General features: G+C 40.5%; 1 protein-coding gene across 1 annotated transcript; it reads right to left on the minus strand.

Moving 5' to 3' along the window:
• Positions 1–3,613: 3,613 nt before the first annotated feature.
• LOC134320871 (desmocollin 2-like protein) lies at positions 3,614–22,183 on the minus strand. Its single transcript, XM_063002505.1, has 13 exons — positions 22,157–22,183; positions 21,899–22,057; positions 21,627–21,765; positions 20,498–20,667; positions 18,038–18,172; positions 16,379–16,564; positions 13,498–13,745; positions 13,248–13,390; positions 9,407–9,628; positions 9,066–9,290; positions 7,808–7,920; positions 5,567–5,869; positions 3,614–3,905 (listed from the first exon to the last, which is right to left on the minus strand). Exons 1-13 carry the CDS (start codon positions 22,181–22,183, stop codon positions 3,690–3,692), a joined length of 2,286 nt encoding a protein of 761 aa, XP_062858575.1. The 3' UTR covers positions 3,614–3,689.
• Between the last annotated feature and the right edge of the window lie 571 nt (positions 22,184–22,754).

The following is a 22,754-nucleotide window of genomic DNA, read 5'->3' on the forward strand; positions in this document are numbered from 1 at the left end:
AAGACAAACTGCAACCCATGTCAGGCCATTTTTTTTAAAGGAACGGACGGCAGAATTTATGTATTAATAAATTTATATATATATATATATATATATATATATATATACAGTGTATCACAAAAGTGAGTACACCCCTCACATTTCTGCAAATATTTCATATCTTTTCATGGGACAACACTATAGAAATAAAACTTGGATATAACTTAGAGTAGTCAGTGTACAGCTTGTATAGCAGTGAAGATTTACTGTCTTCTGAAAATAACTCAACACACAGCCATTAATGTCTAAATGGCTGGCAACATAAGTGAGTACACCCCACAGTGAACATGTCCAAATTGTGCCCAAAGTGTCAATATTTTGTGTGACCACCATTATTATCCAGCACTGCCTTAACCCTCCTGGGCATGGAATTCACCAGAGCTGCACAGGTTGCTACTGGAATCCTCTTCCACTCCTCCATGATGACATCACGGAGCTGGTGGATGTTAGACACCTTGAACTCCTCCACCTTCCACTTGAGGACGCGCCACAGGTGCTCAATTGGGTTTAGTCCATCGCCTTTACCTTCAGCTTCCTCAGCAAGGCAGTTGTCATCTTGGAGGTTGTGTTTGGGGTCGTTATCCTGTTGGAAAACTGCCATGAGGCCCAGTTTTCGAAGGGAGGGGATCATGCTCTGTTTCAGAATGTCACAGTACATGTTGGAATTCATGTTTCCCTCAATGAACTGCAGCTCCCCAGTGCCAGCAACACTCATGCAGCCCAAGACCATGATGCTACCACCACCATGCTTGACTGTAGGCAAGATACAGTTGTCTTGGTACTTCTCACCAAGGCGCCGCCACACATGCTGGACACCATCTGAGCCAAACAAGTTTATCTTGGTCTCGTCAGACCACAGGGCATTCCAGTAATCCATGTTCTTGGACTGCTTGTTTTCAGCAAACTGTTTGCGGGCTTTCTTGTGCGTCAGCTTCCTTCTGGGATGACGACCATGCAGACCGAGTTGATGCAGTGTGCGGCGTATGGTCTGAGCACTGACAGGCTGACCTCCCACGTCTTCAACCTCTGCAGCAATGCTGGCAGCACTCATGTGTCTATTTTTTAAAGCCAACCTCTGGATATGACGCCGAACACGTGGACTCAACTTCTTTGGTCGACCCTGGCGAAGCCTGTTCCGAGTGGAACCTGTCCTGGAAAACCGCTGTATGACCTTGGCCACCATGCTGTAGCTCAGTTTCAGGGTGTTAGCAATCTTCTTATAGCCTAGGCCATCTTTGTGGAGAGCAACAATTCTATTTCTCACATCCTCAGAGAGTTCTTTGCCATGATGTGCCATGTTGAATATCCAGTGGCCAGTATGAGAGAATTGTACCCAAAACACCAAATTTAACAGCCCTGCTCCCCATTTACACCTGGGACCTTGACACATGACACCAGGGAGGGACAATGACACATATGGGCACAATTTGGACATGTTCACTGTGGGGTGTACTCACTTATGTTGCCAGCTATTTAGACATTAATGGCTGTGTGTTGAGTTATTTTCAGAAGACAGTAAATCTACACTGCTATACAAGCTGTACACTGACTACTCTAAGTTATATCCAAGTTTCATGACTATAGTGTTGTCCCATGAAAAGATATAATGAAATATTTGCAGAAATGTGAGGGGTGTACTCACTTTTGTGATACACTGTATATATATATATATATATATATATATATATATATATATATATGTGTGTGTGTGTGTGTGTGTGTGTGTGTGTTTTAATTGAATGCAATAGTCAGTCAGGAGCATTTTAAGGGGGAAAAATACTTCATCTTAAACAAGCAGATTTTTATTTAAAACAGTTTAGTAAAAAGCATTTACACAAACAACCAACAACAGTGTCCAATAGAAAAGTGGAACAATTACAGCAGTTTCTAACAAGTTCCTTACTTTATAATAATCAACATTTGATATCATTGTAATACAATACATTTTTCAAATAAATACAGCTGTTTTAATTATTTTTTCCCCCTCCTCATCCATACTAAAGAAACATGCTCACTTATAAAGCATAGGTAGCTATATGGGACAAGGCCTGGCGGTTTACATCACAGCTTCTAGATCCAGTTAAGGTGCATTGGAAAATGTGGAAGTCAGTAGTTTGCTTTATGGGTACTTGAACTCAGTTTACTCAAATAGGAACAATATTTAGTCCTTTTGAGTCAGACAGGCATGAAAATACATAAGAAAAAAGGGATACTCTGTTGGTTCTATACATGCACAGATTTAGGGGTTGCCTAAAAAATGATTCTGGTCAGCAAACCTGACCTGGCACAGTTTTATGCGCTGGTTGCCACTCCTGACGCAGCCCTCCCTATTTTAACTGGCCATGGGACCTGCACTGAGACAGCACTGACAAGTGCACCTCCCAATGGCTAGGCTTTTTCGCTCATCCCAGACAACTTTAGACAAAGCCAACCTTTCCTGATTAGAAGATAGCACCACTAAGATTTGAATCCCCAGATCACAGCAGAAGTCGGCCAGTGTATATTACAGCTGCGCCACCCAAGTGCCCGTTTGTTCAATTTTTTTGTTTAAAATCAATTATTTATACATTAATTGTCTCCAAACATTCATTATTACTGGTCAAGGCCATGGTGTGTCCAGAGCGACCAGGAAACATACCACTGACACAGGAAGAACATGCAAAACTCCTTAAAAACAGTGACTGGGTCCTAAGGACATATGTTGCTGTGCTACAAAATTTGCTCATTGAAGTATACACGGGTCAAATTGTTAGACTTTCCATAAAACCACAGACATTAACATGGAACCCCCACCCCACCTCACCTTTTGTAGCCATAACAGGCTCCCACCAGGCACTGATGTTGAATGCAAAAGCTTAACGAAACCAATCTTCACAATACACAGTTGTGCTGGAACTGGCCAGATGTATTGATTTTATACACCAGTTAACAATGAGTGTAAATCACCTGAACTAAGTAATTAGAAAAGGTGTCCACATATGTTTGTATCTAAGCTGGCTTTTAAATACATCTGTGTTAAAAATGTTTTTATCCATGCAATAAAAAAATGCTATACAAAATCTTACAGCCTATCAAAGACAATGGAGAACCCACTGGTTGTTAGAATAAACTGTACAGACGGGTTCTACTAGATGTTAGTGACACACCAGCACCAACGTTCCATAAAAGAGCAAAACTGTGCAAGCACAAAATAATTCTAAAGTAAGTCTAAGTCTAGGAATGATTGACATTTATTTCATAATAAAAATCTAGCTCAATATAGTACAAAAAGCACAACAGCCACTTAAAAGAACAAATAAAAAAACACTTGCAAACTACAGTAAAAACGCACAAGCAAAAGTCAAATGCCGGTATTTTAAAATGCAGGTGGCATCAGCTTTGCGGAAAACAAAACCCATGTTTGATACTTGGACTGTAAAAATGTTTTAGGGTAGGACAGTAATAGACATTTTATAGTGACACACAAACACACACACATTAAATGGGGCAGTTTTTTTTTCCTGAAGTTCACCCCGACCAGTAATACATTTGGCTGTACAGTGCTGACGGGCTGCTAATCACAACAAACCAGTGTATCCACATCCCTCCGTTTCATTTTCTTCTACTCAGGAGAAGCAGAGGCGTTCCTTCCAGTCATTTCTGACACCGGGTTACAGCCTGTTCCCGTCCATTTTGCTCGTGCACACATCGGCCAGGGTTTTGAATTTGGGTCCGAGCGAATCGAGGAAGTCCAGTGTGTTCTGTTCTTCTAGGATACTACAGCACCCGACAGACCCTGCGGGAGAGCCCGTGCCCTCGACCCCGTAAGGCTTCAGGATATCGTCGGCGTACCGTTCCCTTGGCTTCTGGTGAAGGTTTATCATTCTCTGCCATAGAGAAAAGAAATGAGATGAAAGCTTGAGTGGGACGTTAGGAGGACAGATTGTTCAGAGAAAGCAAAAGGGTCCGTGTACTTCTGGTCATTCGTTTTTCAATTCAAAAAAACAAAACGTGCTATATAAAAGAAAAAAGCCTTTACATTGTATGATTACAGTAGTAATCATACAATGTAAAAAAAAAAAAAGAAATTGTGAACTGTACATTTTAAAATTAATATAGCATGTCACTAAGGAACAACTACATTTATTATATTAAAATTTACATTCATCATGTTATAATATATTTATATCCTTTTTTTTTTACTGAGTAGGTCTTTTATTTTGTAATACAGGTATAATGAATCGTACATGTCACTGTGTTTGTTTATTAGGATTTTACCGTCAAGTTTTACAAGTTTGGTTACATTCATGACAGGAACGGTAGTTACTCATTAGACAAGGTTCATCAGTTCACAAGGTTATATCAAACACAGTCATGGACAATTTTGTATCTCCAATTCACCTCACTTGCATGTCTTTGGACCGGGGGAGGAAACTGGCGCGCCGGGAAGAAGACCCACGCAGACACGGGGAGAACATGCAAACTCCACAAAGAAAGGACCCGGACCGCATTCCCGGGGATTGAACCCAGGACCTTCTTGCTGTGAGGCGACTGTGCTACTCACTTAGCCACCATGCCACCCACATGTCACTGTGTAACTATTGCAACCTTTAATGCATTTTAAACAGTTTTCTTCTTCTTGCACTTTTTAGACGCTCCCTTAGTTTGCCCACACAGATAAACCTCATTTTAAAAAATATAACTAAAAATGAACAAAGATGGAAAATTAACTTTGACATTTATTTGACTGTTTGTTCCTTTCTTACTGCAGAATCAGTTCGTGCAATTCTATTTATTTTTTGAATGTTTATTGGCCAAGATCGAGTCAAAAGAACCTCGGGCATCAGGCGAACATCCACTATAAAACTAACATGACCACGGTGGTGTCCAGTGTCCAGTACGGTAATCCCTTCCCCATATTGTTTTATTTTTATTTGCAAATAGATGAAATACACTGATCGGCCATAAAATTAAAACCACCTTCTTGTTTCTACACTCACTGTCCATTTTATCAGCTCCACTTACCATATAGGAGCACTTTGTAGTTCTACAATTACTGACTGTAGTTCATCTGCTTCTCTACATACTTTTTTAACCTGCTTTGCCCCTGTTCAACCACTACAGAGCAGGTATTATTTAGGTGGTGGATCATTCTCAGCACTGCAGTGGTTTTAATGTTATGGCTGATCAGTGTATATGCACATCAAATATACTAATATAAAAGATCAGAACAGGGGATGTGGTGTCATTATTTTTTCTTCTCAAAACTCCTGCTTGACTTTCCTGGTCTTTATAGAACAAATATATACATGTCAGCACGTGCACACGCTTGCATGTTTACTTCCGGTAGAAGAGACAGGAAATGCTGAATTCAAATCAAATTGAATGACCAAAGGTACACGGACCTGAAAGACACACAGGCTGCAAAATCGTTACATTTAGGTCTAAAATTTCAGCAAAAAACAGAAGCATAAGCAGTTACACCCTCAAATTATTTGCATCTATAATAGCCACCATAGTAAGCAACAAAGTAACCAGTTGGACTTACCTCCTGTAGATGCATCCCGGTGGTTGTCCACCTGTCAAAGGTGGACATATCAGAAGTAAACTTGTTGATGGTGCCTCCGTAAACGCCTGTGCCATACTGTCCGGAGTTAAGCGTATTGATCATATGGCTCTGCATGTTGGTCTGATACATGCTGTCTCTTTGAATGGTGTGCTGCTCAAAGCCTCCTATTCCTCCTCCTCCTCCTCCTCCTCCCATGCTAATTGAGTTCTGATGCTCCAGATAGCCACCCTTCAAGCTGTCCATCGTATCTAGTCCGCTTGCAGGGATAATAAAAGGTGCCTTCTGTTGTGGGTATGCAATAAATAGTAATGTAAAAAACAATAACATCTTAGATTACACTTTATAATATTTGCTTACAAAAAGGCAAAGTACATGGGTTCCTTATGCTTCAACTGCTTCTATGTGTCAAGATTATTTAGTTCAAGTTTTTAATGTTAAATACACTCATGGACAATTTTTTATCCTCAGTTCACCTCACTTGCATGTCTTGAGACTGTGGAAGGAAACCGGAGCTACCGGAGGAAACCCACGCAGACTCAGGGAGAACATGCAAACTCTACACAGAAAGTACCCAGCCCGCTCCACCTGGGAATCGAACTCAGGACCGTCTTGCTGTGACATGACCGTGTTAATCTAAGTACAACCCCAATTCCAATGAAGTTGGGACGTTGTGTAAAACATAAATAAAAACAGAATACGATGATTTGCAAATCCTTTTCAACCCATATTCAAGTGAATACACTACAAAGACAATATATTTAATGTTCAAACGGATAAACCTTATTGTGTTTTTGCTTATTTTTCACTTATTTTTAATTTGATGCCTGCAACACGTTCCAAAAAAGTTGGGACAGGGGCAACAAAAGACTGGGAAAGTTGAGGAATGCTCAAAAAACACCTGTTTGGAACATTCCACAGGTGAACAGGTTAATTGGAAACAGGTGAGTGTCATGATTGGGTAAAAAGGGAACATCCCCGAAAGGCTGTCATTCACAAGCAAGGATGGGGTAAGGTTCACCACTTTGTGAACAACTGCGTGAGCAAATAGTCCAACAGTTTAAGAACAACGTTTCTCACTGTGCAATTGCAAGGAATTTAGGGATTTCATCATCTAGTCCATAATATCATCAAAAGATTCAGAGAATCTGGAGAAAGTAAGTGGCAAGGACCAACCAACATTGAATGCCCGTGACCTTCGATCCCTCAGGCGGCACTGCATTAATCACTGACATCATTCTGTAACGGATATTACCACATGGGCTCAGGAACACTTCAGAAAACCATTGGCGTCCGGCTTCTCTGGGCCCGAGCTCATCTGAGATGGACTGACGCAAAGTGTAAAAGTGTCCTGTGGTCTGACGAGTCCACATTTCAAATTGTTTTTGGAAATCATGGACGTCGTGTCCTCCGGGCCAAAGAGGAAAAGGACTGTCCGGATTGTTATCAGTGCTACCTGTAAGTTCAAAAGCCAGCATCTCTGATGGTATGGGTGTGTGTTAGTGCCCATGGCATGGGTAACTTGCACATCTGTGAAGGCACCATTAATGCTGAAAGGTACATACAGCTTTTGGAGCAACATATGCTGCCATTCAAGCAACGTCCAAGCAACGACAATGCCAAGCCACCTTCTGCACGTGTTACAACAGCGTGGCTTCGTAGTAAAAGAGTGCAGGTACTAGACTGGCCTGCCTGCAGTCCAGACCTGTCTCCCATTGAAAATGTGTGGCGCATTATGAAGCGCAAAATACGACAACGAAGACCCCGGACTGTTGAGCAACTGAAGAATGGGAAAGAATTCCACCTACAAAGCTTCAACAGTTAGTGTCCTCAGTTCCCAAACGCTTATTGAGTGTTGTTAAAAGGAAAGGTGATGTAACACAGTGGTAAACATGCCCCCGTCCCAACTTCTTTGGAACGTGTTGCAGGCATCAAATTCAAAATGAGTGAATATTTGCAAAAAACAATAAGGTTTATCCGTTTGAACATTAAATATCTTGTCTTTGTAGTGTATTCACTTGAATATGGGTTGAAAAGGATTTGCAAATCATCGTATTCTGTTTTTATTTATGTTTTACACAACGTCCCAACTTCATTGGAATTGGGGTTGTAATAAGACGCTGTCAAACAGGTTGGAATGAGCCTGAGTATCTGTGTGCTGAATTAAATGTTTGTTACACTGTTACACCAACACCTGGAAAAAATAGGGTTTAAAATGCTTACCGCTTCCTCCCCTGGAGCCTCTGAGTTCGATTTGAACAGCGAACCATCAGCATCGTCTAAAGCAAAGGCCATTTTCTCTCTTTTTGTAGTGCATGCGAAGACACACAGCAGGCCTGTCCACATAAAAAAAAAGTATTTAATGACTAGCATGAAACTATTTTGCATTATTATGTGCTAGTATTTGCTACGATGTGAAATGTGTTGAATTTTACATTTGTCAGATTGTTAGGGTCCTTATCCTGGATTGACTTTTTGTGGCTTTGAAGCTCATCAGTAGGATTTAATTTGCCCTTATATTAATAAAACAAAGTTTTAATGACTAGTATTGGGGCGGCACGGTGGCTCAGTGGGTAGCACTGTCGCCCTCGCAGCAAGGTTCTGGGTTCGATCCCCAGGTGGGCCGTAGTTTGCATGTTCTCCCCATGTCTGCATGGGTTTCCTCCTACAGTCCAAAAACTTGCAGTCAGGTTAATTGGAGACAGTGAATTGCCCTGTAGTTCAATGGGCGTGTGTGTGTGTCTGCCCTGCAATGGACTGGCACCCTGTCCAGGGTGTTACTATGTGCCATGCACCCATTTAAGAGCTCAGTTTCAAAAGAAATCAGTTTTGCTGTGTATGATGTGGTTTGCAGCAATATGTGCTTGGCCTTGCATCAAACAAAGCACAAACCTGACCTTCTGCTTAAACTAATACATTACCTTGCTTAAAAACACTGCAGGCAGACTTTGACTGTATATGTTCAGTTATGAAAAGCTACAGTGTGTAACTATGACAGGAGCTGCACAGAAAGAGAAACCAAGCTTTTTTGTGACTTTGTGATCTTCAATAGGATTTAATTTGCGCTAAGATTAATGAAACAATAAAGTTTTAATGACTAGTATTGAAGCGGCACGGTGGCTCAGTGGGGAGCATTGTTACCTCAGTTAGAAGGTCCTTGGTTCTTGGTGTTACAGCCCTGTCCAGCGACCGTAATTGGGTAAGTGGTAAAGGAAGTAAGTGAGTGACTAGTATTGCAGAGCTTTTTTTTTGCATAACCAAATTATATAATACAAAACTGCATGTGAATAAACTGTTGAAAAGCTACAGTGTGTAAATATGACAGGAGCTGCACAGAAAGAGAAACCAAGCTACACAAATGCTGCAATAATCTTTTATGAGAGACATAAAGACCTGTGTCATACTGTCTGAATCAAAACAACGTCATTTGCTTGTGTAAAATTTTTTGTAATACAAAACATGACCACTAGAGGGCACTTACACAAAAGCAGAAGCAGCAGCGGGGCCAGCAGCAAAGCAAGGATTCCCCCGGCTCCCAGTTTACTGGAAACACTTTGAGCTTTACACTCCCCATTCCTGTCACAACCACACACCCTTACAGTTACAGTCTGTACTTCTCCTGAACCCTGAAGGTCCTGTACTTGCACTGGGACCTTGTAAATATTGTTGGCCAAGTCCACAGTCTGCTCCAGTACTGCTGAAGTATCTATAAAATAATAAAATCATACTTTTACATCAGTAAAACATCAACACCGTTTTTTGGGTGGTTTAATTTGATATCTTAGTACGTTTATCGAAATTCTATTATGTCCAACAACATACCTGTGGCTCTTTTGAGCTTCCAGGTCCCTTCAGCCTCTTTGCCCACTGCAAACGTAAAGGGTCCCGAGAACGGCGGCTGGTCATAGTCGACAGCCTCAATCAACGTGGAGCCCCATGCATTGTCATTAAAACACAGGACCTTTTCTAGACTCACAATCTTTGGTTTGTTGTCGTTCACATCTTCAATCAGGATAAACACTGTACCAGTACCAGTCTTCCGAGCTATAAAAAAACAGGGTGGCATTAGGTTAATATATATACTGAACAAAAATATAAACGCAACACTTTTGTTTTTGCTCCCATTTTTCACGAGCTGAACTCAAAGATCTAAGACTTTGTCGATGTACACAAAAAGCCTTTTTCTCTCAGATATTGTTCACAAATTTGTCCAAATCTGTGTTAGTGAGCACTTCTTCCTTTGCCGAGATAATCCATCCACCTCACAGGTGTGGCATATGAAGATGCTGATTAGACAGCATGATTATTGCACAAGTGTGCTTAGGCTGGCCACAATAAAAGGCCACTCTAAAATGTGCAGTTTTATCACAATGCCACAGATGTCGCAAGTTTTGAGGGAGCGTGCAATTGGCATGCTTACTGCAGGAATGTCCACCAGAGCTGTTGCCTGTAAATTGAATGTTCAATTCTCTACCATAAACCGTCTCCAAAGGCGTTTCAGAGAGAGAATTTGACAGTACATCCAACCGGCCTCACAACTGCAGACCACGTGTAACCACACCAGCCCAGGATTTCCACATCCAGCATCTTCACCCCCAAGATCGTCTGAGACCAGCCACCCGGACAGTTGCTGCAACAATCGATTTGCATAACCAAAGAATTTCTGCACACACTGTCAGAATCCGTCTCAGGGAAGCTTATCTGCATGCTCGTCGTCCTCATCGGGGTCTCCACCTGACTGCAGTTCGTTGTCGTAACCGACTTGAGTGGGCAAATGCTCACATTTGATGGCGTCTGGCACGTTGGACAAATGTTCTCTTCACGGATGAATCCCGGTTTTCACTGTACGGGGCAGATAGCAGACTGCGTGTTTGGCGTCGTGTGGGTGAGCGGTTTGCTGATGTCAACGTTGTGAATCGAGTGGCCCATTGTGGCGGTGGGGTTATGGTATGGGCAGGCATATATTATGGACAACGAACACAGGTGCATTTTATTGATGGCATTTTGAATGCACAAGAATGACGAGATCCTGAGGCCCAATGTTGTGCCATTCATCCACGATCATCATCATGTTGCAGCATGATAATGCACGGCCCTATGTTGCAAGGATCTGTACACAATTCCTGAAAGTTGAAAACATTCCAGTTCTTGCATGGCCAGCATACTCACTGGACATGTCACCCATTGAGCATGTTTGGGATCCTCTGGATCGGCGTATATGACAGCATGTTCCAGTTCCTGCCAATATCCATCAAGGAGTGGACCAACATTCCACAGGCCACAATCAACAACCTGTTCTACTGTATGTGAAGGAGATGTGTTGCACTGCGTGAGGCAAATGGTGGGCACACCAGATACTGACTGGTTTTGGAAGCTTTACAGCAGCAGAATGTCAAAATGCAGGACTGACATATTTGAGCTGGTAAAGTTGTTGCTAAATAGTCTCTGCTTGTTCTGGCTGTAAGAATGCACCACTGGCTGGGTGACGGACTGGGTATATTCAAATAAGGCAACTCAATTTGCATTCCTTAGGCAAACATTTAGAGCTAAGACTGAGAGCACCTGACTGATAGGGTGGAATATAACTTGAGCTAGAGTAAGGGGGCATTCACATGAGAAGTGTTTTGCGCTTCACTCATCGAGAGCGGTACTGTAAAACACCAAAGTGTGAATATGAGACAAATCTGCATTTGTTTGGAATAACAGACAAATCAACTCTAAAAGCATCCACATGTATCTGTGTAGCTTTTCAAAAAGAGTCTAAAATTCTGGATAAAAAAAGCTTAATGTGGTTTAATGTACTAAAAGAACAACAAAGGAACACTAAACTTCTCTTATTATTACTGATCATAAGTTCTCTCCACTAATTATATTCCTCTGTTGTTTTATTATAATAAGTCACCCTTCACTTTGTTCACAATAAGCGTTCTTCATACTGCTTGCATCTGTGTCATATCAAACAGTTTGTCTCATTGGAGGCACTTTGAAAAGGTTAGTGGCAAACTGGATTAAAGTTCAATCAGATGAATCAGATGCCGCTTAGGGAAGTGCTGCGACAAGTGCCAAACTCCATAGGAAACGATGGCACAGCCAGTGCAAATGCAGTTTTGCTGCTTCTCATGTGAATGCGCCCTAACAGCGTTCCTCTGTACAACTCACCACTAACCATTTGTAGCTTTTGACATAATTATATTTTGGCCTGTATATCCTTGTCAGGACAGTTAGTACTAGATTGGTGTCATAGGTGTCAAAGGAAAACCCAACTCTCACTCAGTGTGCCATGCTGTAAGAACATGGGGACCATAATACTGCTGGATGAATAGATGTGAAATTGTCTTTTACCAGAAAAAACACACCAGAGCCTTATACAATCTGGGGCAACTTATCATAGCGCAAGCACATAGTGCCAAGCCTTAAAAGTAAGTAAAACCAGACACACTCTTTTAAACACCTGTAATCTAAGTAGTTGGTCCAGGCGGGACGGTGGATTAGTGGGTAGCACTGTCGCCTCACAGCAAGAAGGTCCTGGTTTCAATCCCCGAGTGGGGCGGTCCAGGTCCTTTCTGTGCGGAGTTTGCATGTTCTCCCTGTGTCCGCGTGGGTTTCCTCCAGGTGCTCCGGTTTCTTCCCGCAGTCCAAAAACATGCAGCTAGGCTAATCGGAAACTCTGAATTGTCCTATATGCATCTAGCCGCTAAATGCATGCACCAGTGCATTGTAGTGCTGGTCCCAAGCCCGGATAAATAGGGAGGGTTGTGACAGGAAGGGCGTCCGATGTAAAAATTGTGCCAAATCAGAGAGCCGACCACGCAACCGAACGGTACAAAGGCCGAGGAACAAAAAAAGTCTAAGGAGTTGGTTTATTCTGTCAAATCAGTGCAATTTCAGTCCCCAGGACATTTCTAAACATGTATAAATGTATATTCCATATGCTTTTAATATTCATATTTTATAAGAAATTCATAATAACATGGTTAAAATACATGTTTCAGTCATGTCCCAAGGTTTTCTGTATCTACTGAGGGGTGACATGGTGGCTCGGTGGGTAGCACAGTCGCCTCAAAGCAAGAAGGTCCTGGATTCGATCGCCAGGCGGGATCCTTTCTGTGCCTCGGGGACCTCTGATTTCCTCCCACAGTTCAAAAATCATGCAGTCAGGTTAATTGGAGACACCGAATTGCCCTATAGGTGAATGGGTGCATGTATGTGTGTGTATGTGTGTCTGCCCTGCGATGGAATGGCGCCCCATCTAGGGTGTTACTGTGTGCCTTGCGCCCTTGAAAGCCCCTTGTATATCTGATAATATTATAATTGTTATGTTTATTTTAAAAATAATTTTTTTGATAAATCATGAGACACAGTGTTCATATTCCTTTAGCATTAACTCCATGCTGCTATATTTCATGTACTGTATTTACTAATACTATGTTAAAAACATGTTACTTTGTCATGTAACTCATACAATCTTCCACTTAAACAAAATTGTCTAAGATTGACGAATATACATTCTGAGTAGTTAAGTATGTGTGATACTACTACACATAAATGACACTCATTTGGTGGAATGGCTCAGTTAAACTAGAACATAAACCAATTGGTATGTTTTAAAACATAATTGCAAAGCATCTACAGTTCAATTAAAATCTATTATCCTTGTACTCACTTTCATCCACGGCTTTCACAGTAATGTTGTATGTGTTATTGTAGACCAGAGGAGATTCCCTGTCGATGGTTTTCGCCGTTTTCAGCTCGCCAGTGCTCTCCATCACATTGATCCAGGAGCCTGGGTCAGTTATCTTATAATATCTGCAAGAGAAAAAAAATGCTCTTTAAATAGTGACCCTCAGTGACAGATCAGACTATGTCTCAACAGTGAAAATCACAATTACTATACACCACACAAATGCTTATACTTTATGCCCTTGCTGCTACTGGTGTCCGGATCTATGGCTGAGTAGGTTCCGATCGTAGTTCCGTTAGGGACGTTCTCTTTGACATTGAGGCGAAGTATGGCTGGAGAGAATTCTGGTCCTTCGTCCTCGTTTTCCACGGTGATCTCCACTGATGCCTTGTTCCAGACAGGGGCAGTTTTAACAGAAGGATTCTCATTACGTGCCATAACCTCCAGGTTCACAACCTTCTGCTTCTCATAATCCAGAGGCTATAGAGAAAAGGGGAACGGACAAACCGTCAGGTCAAAGTACTGCTTTGTAGAGTAGAATTTTTACTGGAAAAACATTTTGCATTTTCAAGCCATTTAAATAATATTAAATGTTTAACTTTTGGTCTTTATTTAACAGCCAGTAACTTCTTAGTGTATGCAATGTTAGAATGGTGGTAGCCTAGTAGGTAGAGCTTTGGGCTATCAATCAGAAGGTCTGGGTTCAAATGCCTTGAGGTCCTTAACCCTCTCAACTGCAAGGGCGCCATACAATGGTTGACCAGGCACATCTGTGTATATATACACTACTTACAAAAAGTTAGGGATATTTGGCTTTCGGATGAAATTTCAGGATGAACCTAAAATGCACTCTAACCTTTACAGGTGAACTTAATGTGACCTTCTCTAAACTTTTGAATGTCCAACTGTTCAATGTTTCAGTACTTTTTGCACAACTTGCTGTTCTCTAACAAGGAGCTTCATGGCAAAATTCACAACAGGTGTTTGATCCATGAATCGGCCAATAAATGTCCTGGTTCAATTAGAATTGGTATTTAAACAGTCCTCCTCATCATGCTGTTCACATTTTGACATCATGAGTCCAAGACGACACCTAACAATTGATCAGCAGTACCTCGCCTTTGCTAGGCTTCAAACAGGATGTTCTCAGACGGAAGTGGCCTCTGAGCTTAGTGTCACAGAGTGTCATCAGCAGGTTGCAACAGAGATACAGAGAGACTGGAAGAGTCACAGAAAGGCATAGGAGTGGACGTCCTTTAGCCACATCCCACACTGATGACCGCTTCATTGTGAACAGTGTCCTGCGGAACCGGATGATAAATGCCACACAACTCCAGGCACATTTAAGGGATGTGAGAGGCACCCAAGTGTCACGTCAGACCATTCGAAACTGTTTACATCAGCGTGGTCTGCATGCTAGACGACCTGCAAGGAACCAGGCACAGGCGTCATCGTCTTGCATGGGTCAGGGAGCATTTACACTGGACGAGGGACCAGTGGGCCTCAGTGCTGTTCACTGATGAAAGTCGATTTACGCTGAGCAGAAACGATGGCCGCTGGATGTTGGCTGGATGTTTTTTGGTTGGTGGACTATTCTAAGTCTAGCAGTGACAGTGAGATGTTTCTTACCAACTCATACCAGCACAATACACACTAACACACCACCACCATGTCAGTGTCACTGCAGTGCTGAGAATGAGCCACCATCTAAATAATACCTGCTCTGTAGTGTAATAATACCAGCATAAAAGGCAGCAAACAAAGCATGCAGAGAAACAGATGGACTGCAGTCATTAATTGTAGAGCTACAAAGTGCTTGTATATGGTAAGTGAAGCTGATAAAATAGACAGTGAGTACAGAAACAAGGAGGTGGTTTTAATGTTATGGCTGATCGGTGTATGTTGTTCCTTTAATTTAACACAGTTTATTCATTTTAAATGATCAATTTAGATGCACTGTCAATTAGTCACAGGTTAAATACATGCAGAAGATTTTTTGTTATCACGGTATGTTTTAACATGGTCAAAAGGGAGTGGAGCACGGCTCAGCCTCCCAGCAGCCGTTTTTTAAAGATGAAAGATGCAAAAACAGGACTTCATATTTTATTTAGTGGCTTTTTGGTTTATAAACCAAACCGAGTAACTGCTCCAAAAGTTTGAGAATATTTCTGATGTAATAAAGAAGTTTGTGTAACTGTTATAAAACATATTACTTCTCATTCATAAATTATGATTAGATTAAAATCATACCTAAACATGAGGTGCTGTTAAAAGTTTTGGAATGTGGGTTGTCAGAAATGTAAAACGTGTCTTTTTACGGAGCATCTGTAATGAATAAAATGGGGCATCTGGTGCGTTTAAGCTCGACTCACAGCAAGAAGATAAGATATATTCAGAAAGCTTTATATCATTGCTTATCACAGAGCTATGACGGTCTGGAGTATCTATTATAGATACAATAAAAACACTCACAAGCTAAAGGTGGAGCTGACAAACGCCTAGAGGACAACTTGAGCCAAACACAATCTCCAGAGGAAGCATGAATAACAACTGGAGCAGATCTTAGTATGAGAGAAAACATTGTGCAATAACATAAATTACACAATAATTACAACCCCATATCAGAAAACGCTGGGACAGTATGAAAAATGCAGTGTTCCTTGCTTTTCCATTTATTTGATTGCATACAGTTTGAACCCAAGATTTTATTTTTTAATTGCTCAACTTCATTTCATTTATTATTAAACATCCATTCCCGCATTTCAGACCTGCAACACATTCCAAAAAAAAGTTGGGACAAGGGCAATTTATGGCTAGTAATGAGGAACACCTGTTCCCACCCCAGTTCCGGCTGCTGTCCCACCCGGGGATCCTGAAGCTCCAGGATTGTTTAGATTAATGCCCAGTGATAAAGCACTTCCATTTATAAAAGGAGCTACGTTTGAAATGGATAAACCAAGGTCCAGATTTTTCACCTTTTCAAAATCCACAGGCTTCATACAAAAGTCAAGATGGTAGAGTCGACAAACAAAAGATAGAGAGAACAGAGAACATGAGTAAAAAAATGCTGAGTAATAGTTAAAGTGTATGAGGAATTAACTGAGGTTATGTACCTTGACAAGCTTAAAAATGCCTTCGTTGGTTTTAGGGTCCGTCTCTATAGTAAACATTTCGTCTTCATTACCACTGATAATATCAAAGACAGCCAGCCAGTTATCAGAGTTCTTCAAGTCTACATCCAAAGCTTTGATTCTCATTACAACCACATCAACTGTATCTTCATCAACAGAAGCGCTATACTAATTTGGGGAAAAGAAAGATCATTATTACAAATACTTTAAAAGCATTACCAAGTTTTAAAATAAACAAACACATGTACGATTATATGTGTAAATATTTAAAAATTCAGAATATTCTGAATAAATTACTCATAAAACATGGTTTAATATTCACAAGTGTGTATGTACACCTATCAGCCACAATATTAAAACCACCTCCTTGTTTCTACACTCACTGTCCAATTTATCAGCTCCACTTACAATATAGAAGCCCTGTGTAGTTCTACAAATACTGACTGTAGTCCACCTGTTTCCCTGCATGCTTTGTTAGCCCCCTTTCTGTTCTTCAATGGTCAGGACTCTCCCAGGACCACTACTGCAGGTATTATTTAGGTGGTGGATCATTCTCAGCACTGCAGTGACACTGACATGGTGGTGGTGTGTTAGTGTGTGTTTTGCTGGTATGAGTGGATCAGACAAAGCAGCGCTGATGGAGTTTTTAAACACCTCACTGTCACTGCTGGACTAGTATAGAATAGTCCAGCAACCAAAACTATCCAGCCAACAGTGCCCCGTGGGCAGCGTCCTGTGACCACTGATGAAGGTCTAGAAGATGACCAACTCAAACAGCAGCAATAGATGAGTGATCATCTCTGACTTTACATCTACAAGGTGGACCAACTAGGTAGGAGTGTCTAATAGAGTGGACAGTGAGTGGACACGGTATTTAAAACTCCAGCAGCGCTGCTGTCTGATCCACTTATACCAGCACAACACACACTAACACACCACCACCATGTCAGTGTCACTGCAGTGCTGATAATCTTCCACCACCTAAATAATACCTGCTCTGTAGTGATCCTGTGGGGCTGATCGTTGGAAAACAGGGATAAAGCAGGCTAAAAAAGTATGTAGAGAAGCAGATGGACTACAGTCAGTAATTGTAGAACTACAAAGCACTTCTATATGGTAAGTGGGGCTGATAAAATGGACAGCGAGTGTAGAAACAAGGAGGTGGTTTTAATGTTATGACTGATCAGTATATATCAGTATCCACAAACAGAGGATCAAGCACTCCTCTTCATTATTATTACTCTATGTGCAGACCAGCCAGCAGAGGCTGCAATTGCACTGGACCAACAGACTAATACAATCATGTCTGTGAACGTGTCCGGCTGGTCAACAGCACAGGTACAGTTCAAACACAGACCTTATTAGTGGTGTCACCCAGTTGTCTAACAAACATCTCTACCAACTACAACGTCAAGCTTTTATGTGTTTAGTAAAGTATAGGGATTTCTACACCTATGTAACTGATGGATGTTTAGTATCACTGTGTTTAGTAGAGACATGAACACTACACTTGTTTATGTATTATTAGTTCAGGTAGAATTAGTTTGTACAGTAATCAGATAAGGACAAAACAAGTTTTATGAGTAATTTATACAGAAATCTGAGTCATTCTGAACTTTTTCATTCTGCTTTTTTTGTTACCTCATCTTTTTCAAGAGTAGGAACATTGTCATTGATGTCCGTCACTGCAATCTCTACTGTACCAGTTCCAGTATTGCCTTCTGGGGCACCAGCCAGATCCACACCTTGTACTATTAAGGTGTAGTGATCGAGAGTCTGAACGAAATAAATAAAAAGAGATGACGTATACTGCTGTCAGATCCTTTTTGTTTTAATAATAATAATGCATGTTTTCATTTACATTAATACTCCACTCAATAACAGCATTTGTTTAAATATGAATACTGCTTCACTTCTCACTTGGGCACTGATAACTTTTCGGGAACATATTTCAATAAATGTACTTCAAAACTGGTCACTGATTATTTGAAAAATGGTTACAAATCGACTAGAGAAAGCAAAAGAACATTTCCCTTGAAATATAGGCATCAGCTTTGAGGCCCACACAAAAATTAAGACTCAATAATTGGCTAGATGAATAATTACATTTAATTAATTCATAAATGTATTCATTTGTTTATTAATTTATTTTACAAAATCTGAACCTTCATCGGCACATTAGAATGATAAGCACATTGTGAGTTCACAGTTTGATTTATTTGGTTGCTGCTGCAAATAAGTGTGTTGGAATATGCAATGCTGCTGATTTGGTTAAGTTTTTAAGGGGTTATGTTGCAGGCCTCAACTCATTGCAGAAATGCAAACTTTTAATGTGAAAAAAGGCACTTTTCTCAGTTATTACTGATCATCTGATCAAGTTCTCTACACTGTGTTCCAAAAAGAGAGGAATAAGTTTTACATTTAGCTTTTATGTTCCTAATTAAACATATTTCAGTGGTACCTTGAAACTCAACATCAATTGGTTCTGGGAGAGGTGTTGAGTTTAAAAGATGTTGAGTTTAAAAGGTATTTTTTCCCATAAGGATGTATGGGAAACCTATTCATGTGTTTCATGGTCCCATGCACTGATGGTCTGTAACGCGTTACTTAGTAACGCGTTACTCTAATCTGACCACATTTTTCAGTAACGAGTAATCTAACGCGTTACTATTTCCAATCCAGTAATCAGATTAAAGTTACTTATCCAAGTTACTGTGCGTTACTATTTTTGTCATTTTCCTTAGTGAAAAGATATTTTTGCTTTCTTCTTGGCAGGGGCGGAGCCAGGGGGTGGCCAGTGGTTGCCATGGCCACCATAAAGTAATCTTCGGCCACCCCTCTGGCCCCCCGCACCTCAGATGAGTAGTTCTTCACCAAAACAGTGCAGTTATACACTCAACATAAATGTCAACCACCAACACAATTACAGAAGTAGTACTATTTATTATTATGTAGTATTCATGGCGCGCTACGAGTAAAAGCGCCAGCTGGCTCTGCGCATTCCAGTGTTGCCAGATTGGGCGATTATCCGCCAAATTGGGCGAATTTTGTTGGAAAACAATTTAATAGCAGGTAAATAACACTTCTATTTAAAAGAAAATCTTCCGTTTTAAGAAGCTCCAGCATTGTAGAAGGCTATTAAAAGTAAAGTCAATTTTCAATGCTGATTTAGCGTAATAGTGTTGGTCAGTCTGTATCATATTCTTGAAAGAAAATTCAAATTTGTTGTTCATGCATTCACACTAGCATGTTCTGGGATTCAATTGAGTCTCATCAGTACACACAAGTTGGCAGCCAAATAATAAAGTATTGCAAAGGAATATCTTTGAAATATTCCGCATTATATAACTAATAAAGTAACTTGTAATCTAACTTAGTTACTTTTAAAATCAAGTAATCCATAAAGTAACTAAGTTACTTTTTAAAGGAGTAATCAGTAATCAGTAATCAGATTACTTTTTCAAAGTAACTAAGCCATCACTGGTCCCATGGACTTGCATATACTGTATTTTAGGCTAATAAAAATTATGGGATTGTTTTGACACGTATACACTGAAAAAACAAACAAATATAATACAAAAAACACACTGATCCTTACAATTTCTCAGAACCCTGAGCTGTAACACAGGTTTTAAAGTGAATCAGGAGGAAAATCCAGCTGAACACAGATACATGTGGAGCTTTCAGAGTGAATTTGACTGTTATTCCACACAAATGCAGATTCGTCTCATATACACACTTTGATGACAATTTAATGCATTGCTCAAGCCATGCGCTGAACGTTGTTTATTTGAAATGAAGTAAATATATTTTTAAAAAACAAACTGAACACGTTGAGTTTAAGGGTACACATTTTTTGACAAAGGGCATTGAGTTTCAAAGTACCACTGTATATTGAAAAAGCTTAACGTGACAATGTGCACATTTTGTCTAGAGAATAATAGATTTTTAAGTCATTTAAAAAATGAAACTAGAAGATTTTTTAGGAATCACACAACAGGATCATTTGAACAACGACTTGTAACTTGTTTGTTCATATAAATCAGGCTAGATAGGAAGGTATTGAGAGCAAAAAAACTTTAAAGCTTTACCAGCACTTACCTCTCTATCCAGTGAGCGCTCTTTAACATATATCACCCCACTGTGTTTGTCAATGCCAAACATGGGTTTGGAACCTTCTGGAAGTTGCTTTACTATGCTATATGCAATTTGTGCATTGAGTGTTCCACTTTGGTCTGCATCATCAGCAGTTATCTTCATCACTTGGGTTCCTGCAGTTTTATTAGAGGCATATTAGTATTTACTTATGTACATATTTACTGCTTGTGTTTGTTTATGAAGATTAAGTTTAATCACCTGTTTGCAAAGGTTATGGTGCGGAAAGCAGCAAACACCAGTGTCACTTACTATAGCCAACACATGTTTGAGTAGCCACATTTTTATATATATTATATATTATTATTATATTATATATTATATCTATTTTTCTTTATGTATTTTCTCCCCTTTTAGCGTAACAAATTACCTAATTGCATTATGCTTCCTCTCTACTGACACTGATCCCCGCCCTGATTGAGAAGAGTGAAACTGACACACGCCCCCTCCGATATGTGTGCAGTAGCTGACTGCACCTTTTCACCTACACAAGGCCAGTTCATATGTGGATCAGCTTTGTTTACAAGAGCCACACCCTGATCAATGCATTATTTCTTGACTCTGTGCAGGTGCCTTCAATCAGCCAGCGGAGGTCATAATTGCCTCAGTTATGAGGAGTCCCTATCTGGCTCCCACCCTGTATGAACAACAGCCAATCGTTGTAGGCGCTTAGCCCAGCTGGATGGCAGAGCTGAGTTTCAAACCGACGAGTTTAAAATGTAAGCTCTGGTGTGCTAGCGCAGTGGTCCCCAACCACCGTGGGCTATTTATTACCAGGCCACACAGCAAGAATGAATAATTAGAGATCGCTAGAAAAGCTCTATTCTAGCCTCAATTTACATAGTTTGTGAGCAATATTATTAAATAATATTACATAATATTAAATCCTCCCTTCTATGTCGGTCCATGAAATTATATCTTATATGAAACCGGTCTGTGGTGCAAAAAAGGTTGGGACCAATGAGCTAGCGTGATTAACCGCTGTGCCACCTGAGCGCCATTGTTTTTTTTTGTATTTTTAATATTTAATAATTAGCTAAAATGTACAATCTGCATAATAGTTTAAAGTTCATACCTGTTGGTCTACATTCTGGCACAGACCCTCTGAATCTTTTGAACGTTGGGGGATTGTCATTTTGATCCTCAACCACTATTTTTATCTGGATTTTTTTCTCGGCCAAAGTGCCATTATTGTACCTCGCAATTCCAATCAGCTACAAACAAACAGTACACATGTAATACAACAGTTTTTAGGATTAGACATGATGCTTAGAGACATGAATCACAAATCACATATAACAGTGTACAATGAAGCATTTAAAAAAGAGAATAATAATTGAAACTCACGTTGTACTCTGATATTTCCTCTCTGTCCAGAGGATGTGCGAGAGTGATAACGCCAGTTTTAGGGTTGACAATAAAAACGTTGTATGGCTCCTTGTCAGCACCGTGCCCTTTAAGTTCGTATAAAAGTGGCTTGCCTTCATCTTCTTTATCAGATATAATCTGCAAGAGAGTGATTACTAAATCTAAATTTTGTTTTTCACTTGTTTTGTTTTAGAATAGACTTGTATAGATTTATAAAGATATATACAGTACATTTACTGTAAATGAGTGCTGTTGTTTACACATATTTGTATGAAATCTGGAAAATGAGGCCCTCAGGTGGTGCAGTGGTAAAACATGCTAGCACATCAGGGCTGACATCTCAAACATCTCACTTGTCTCTAACCTCAGCTCACCTACTTGCAGGCTGGGTGCCTATACAGACAGTGAATGGTAGAGAGATTCCTCATAACTGCTGCAATTATGACCTCAGCTGGCTGACTGATGGCAATAATGCATATCGATGTATGAACCTGCCTCATGCAGGTGAAAAAAGATGCCAGCTACTGCACACGTGGGAGGGTGTGTTAGACTTCAGTTCGGAGTGGAGGTCAGGAGAGGTAAGCAGAGAAACCAAAATGTGATTGGGTAATTGGATGTGACAAGATTGTGATATATGTATATGTCCTCCTTGATTTTACGCTGCACATCAGCGCACAAACACTTTGATCACTCGCTACTTGTTGACATGCATTTTTGGACGTGGTATCATTAAACCCCTCGTCACTTCTCGCGTTTGTTTTCGTGACAAAACGTAGTTTGGGAGACCAGAGAAGCTCGCCTGTGATTCCAGTTGGTGATAGGTCGTGTAGTGTGA

Source organism: Trichomycterus rosablanca, chromosome 9, assembly GCF_030014385.1.
Source record: "Trichomycterus rosablanca isolate fTriRos1 chromosome 9, fTriRos1.hap1, whole genome shotgun sequence".
Taxonomy (NCBI): Eukaryota; Metazoa; Chordata; class Actinopteri; order Siluriformes; family Trichomycteridae; genus Trichomycterus; species Trichomycterus rosablanca.

Excerpts from the sequence above, each read along its gene's own strand:
- LOC134320871 (XM_063002505.1), bottom strand. The coding sequence starts at position 22,183 with ATGTGTAAACAACAGCACTCATTTACA. Across the intron at positions 20,668-21,626 it reads GCCAGAATGTAGACCAACAG|GAACCCAAGTGATGAAGATA; the intron begins GTATGAACTTTA and ends ATAAAACTGCAG. Across the intron at positions 13,391-13,497 it reads AGTAGCAGCAAGGGCATAAA|ATATTATAAGATAACTGACC; the intron begins GTATAAGCATTT and ends TTTCTCTTGCAG.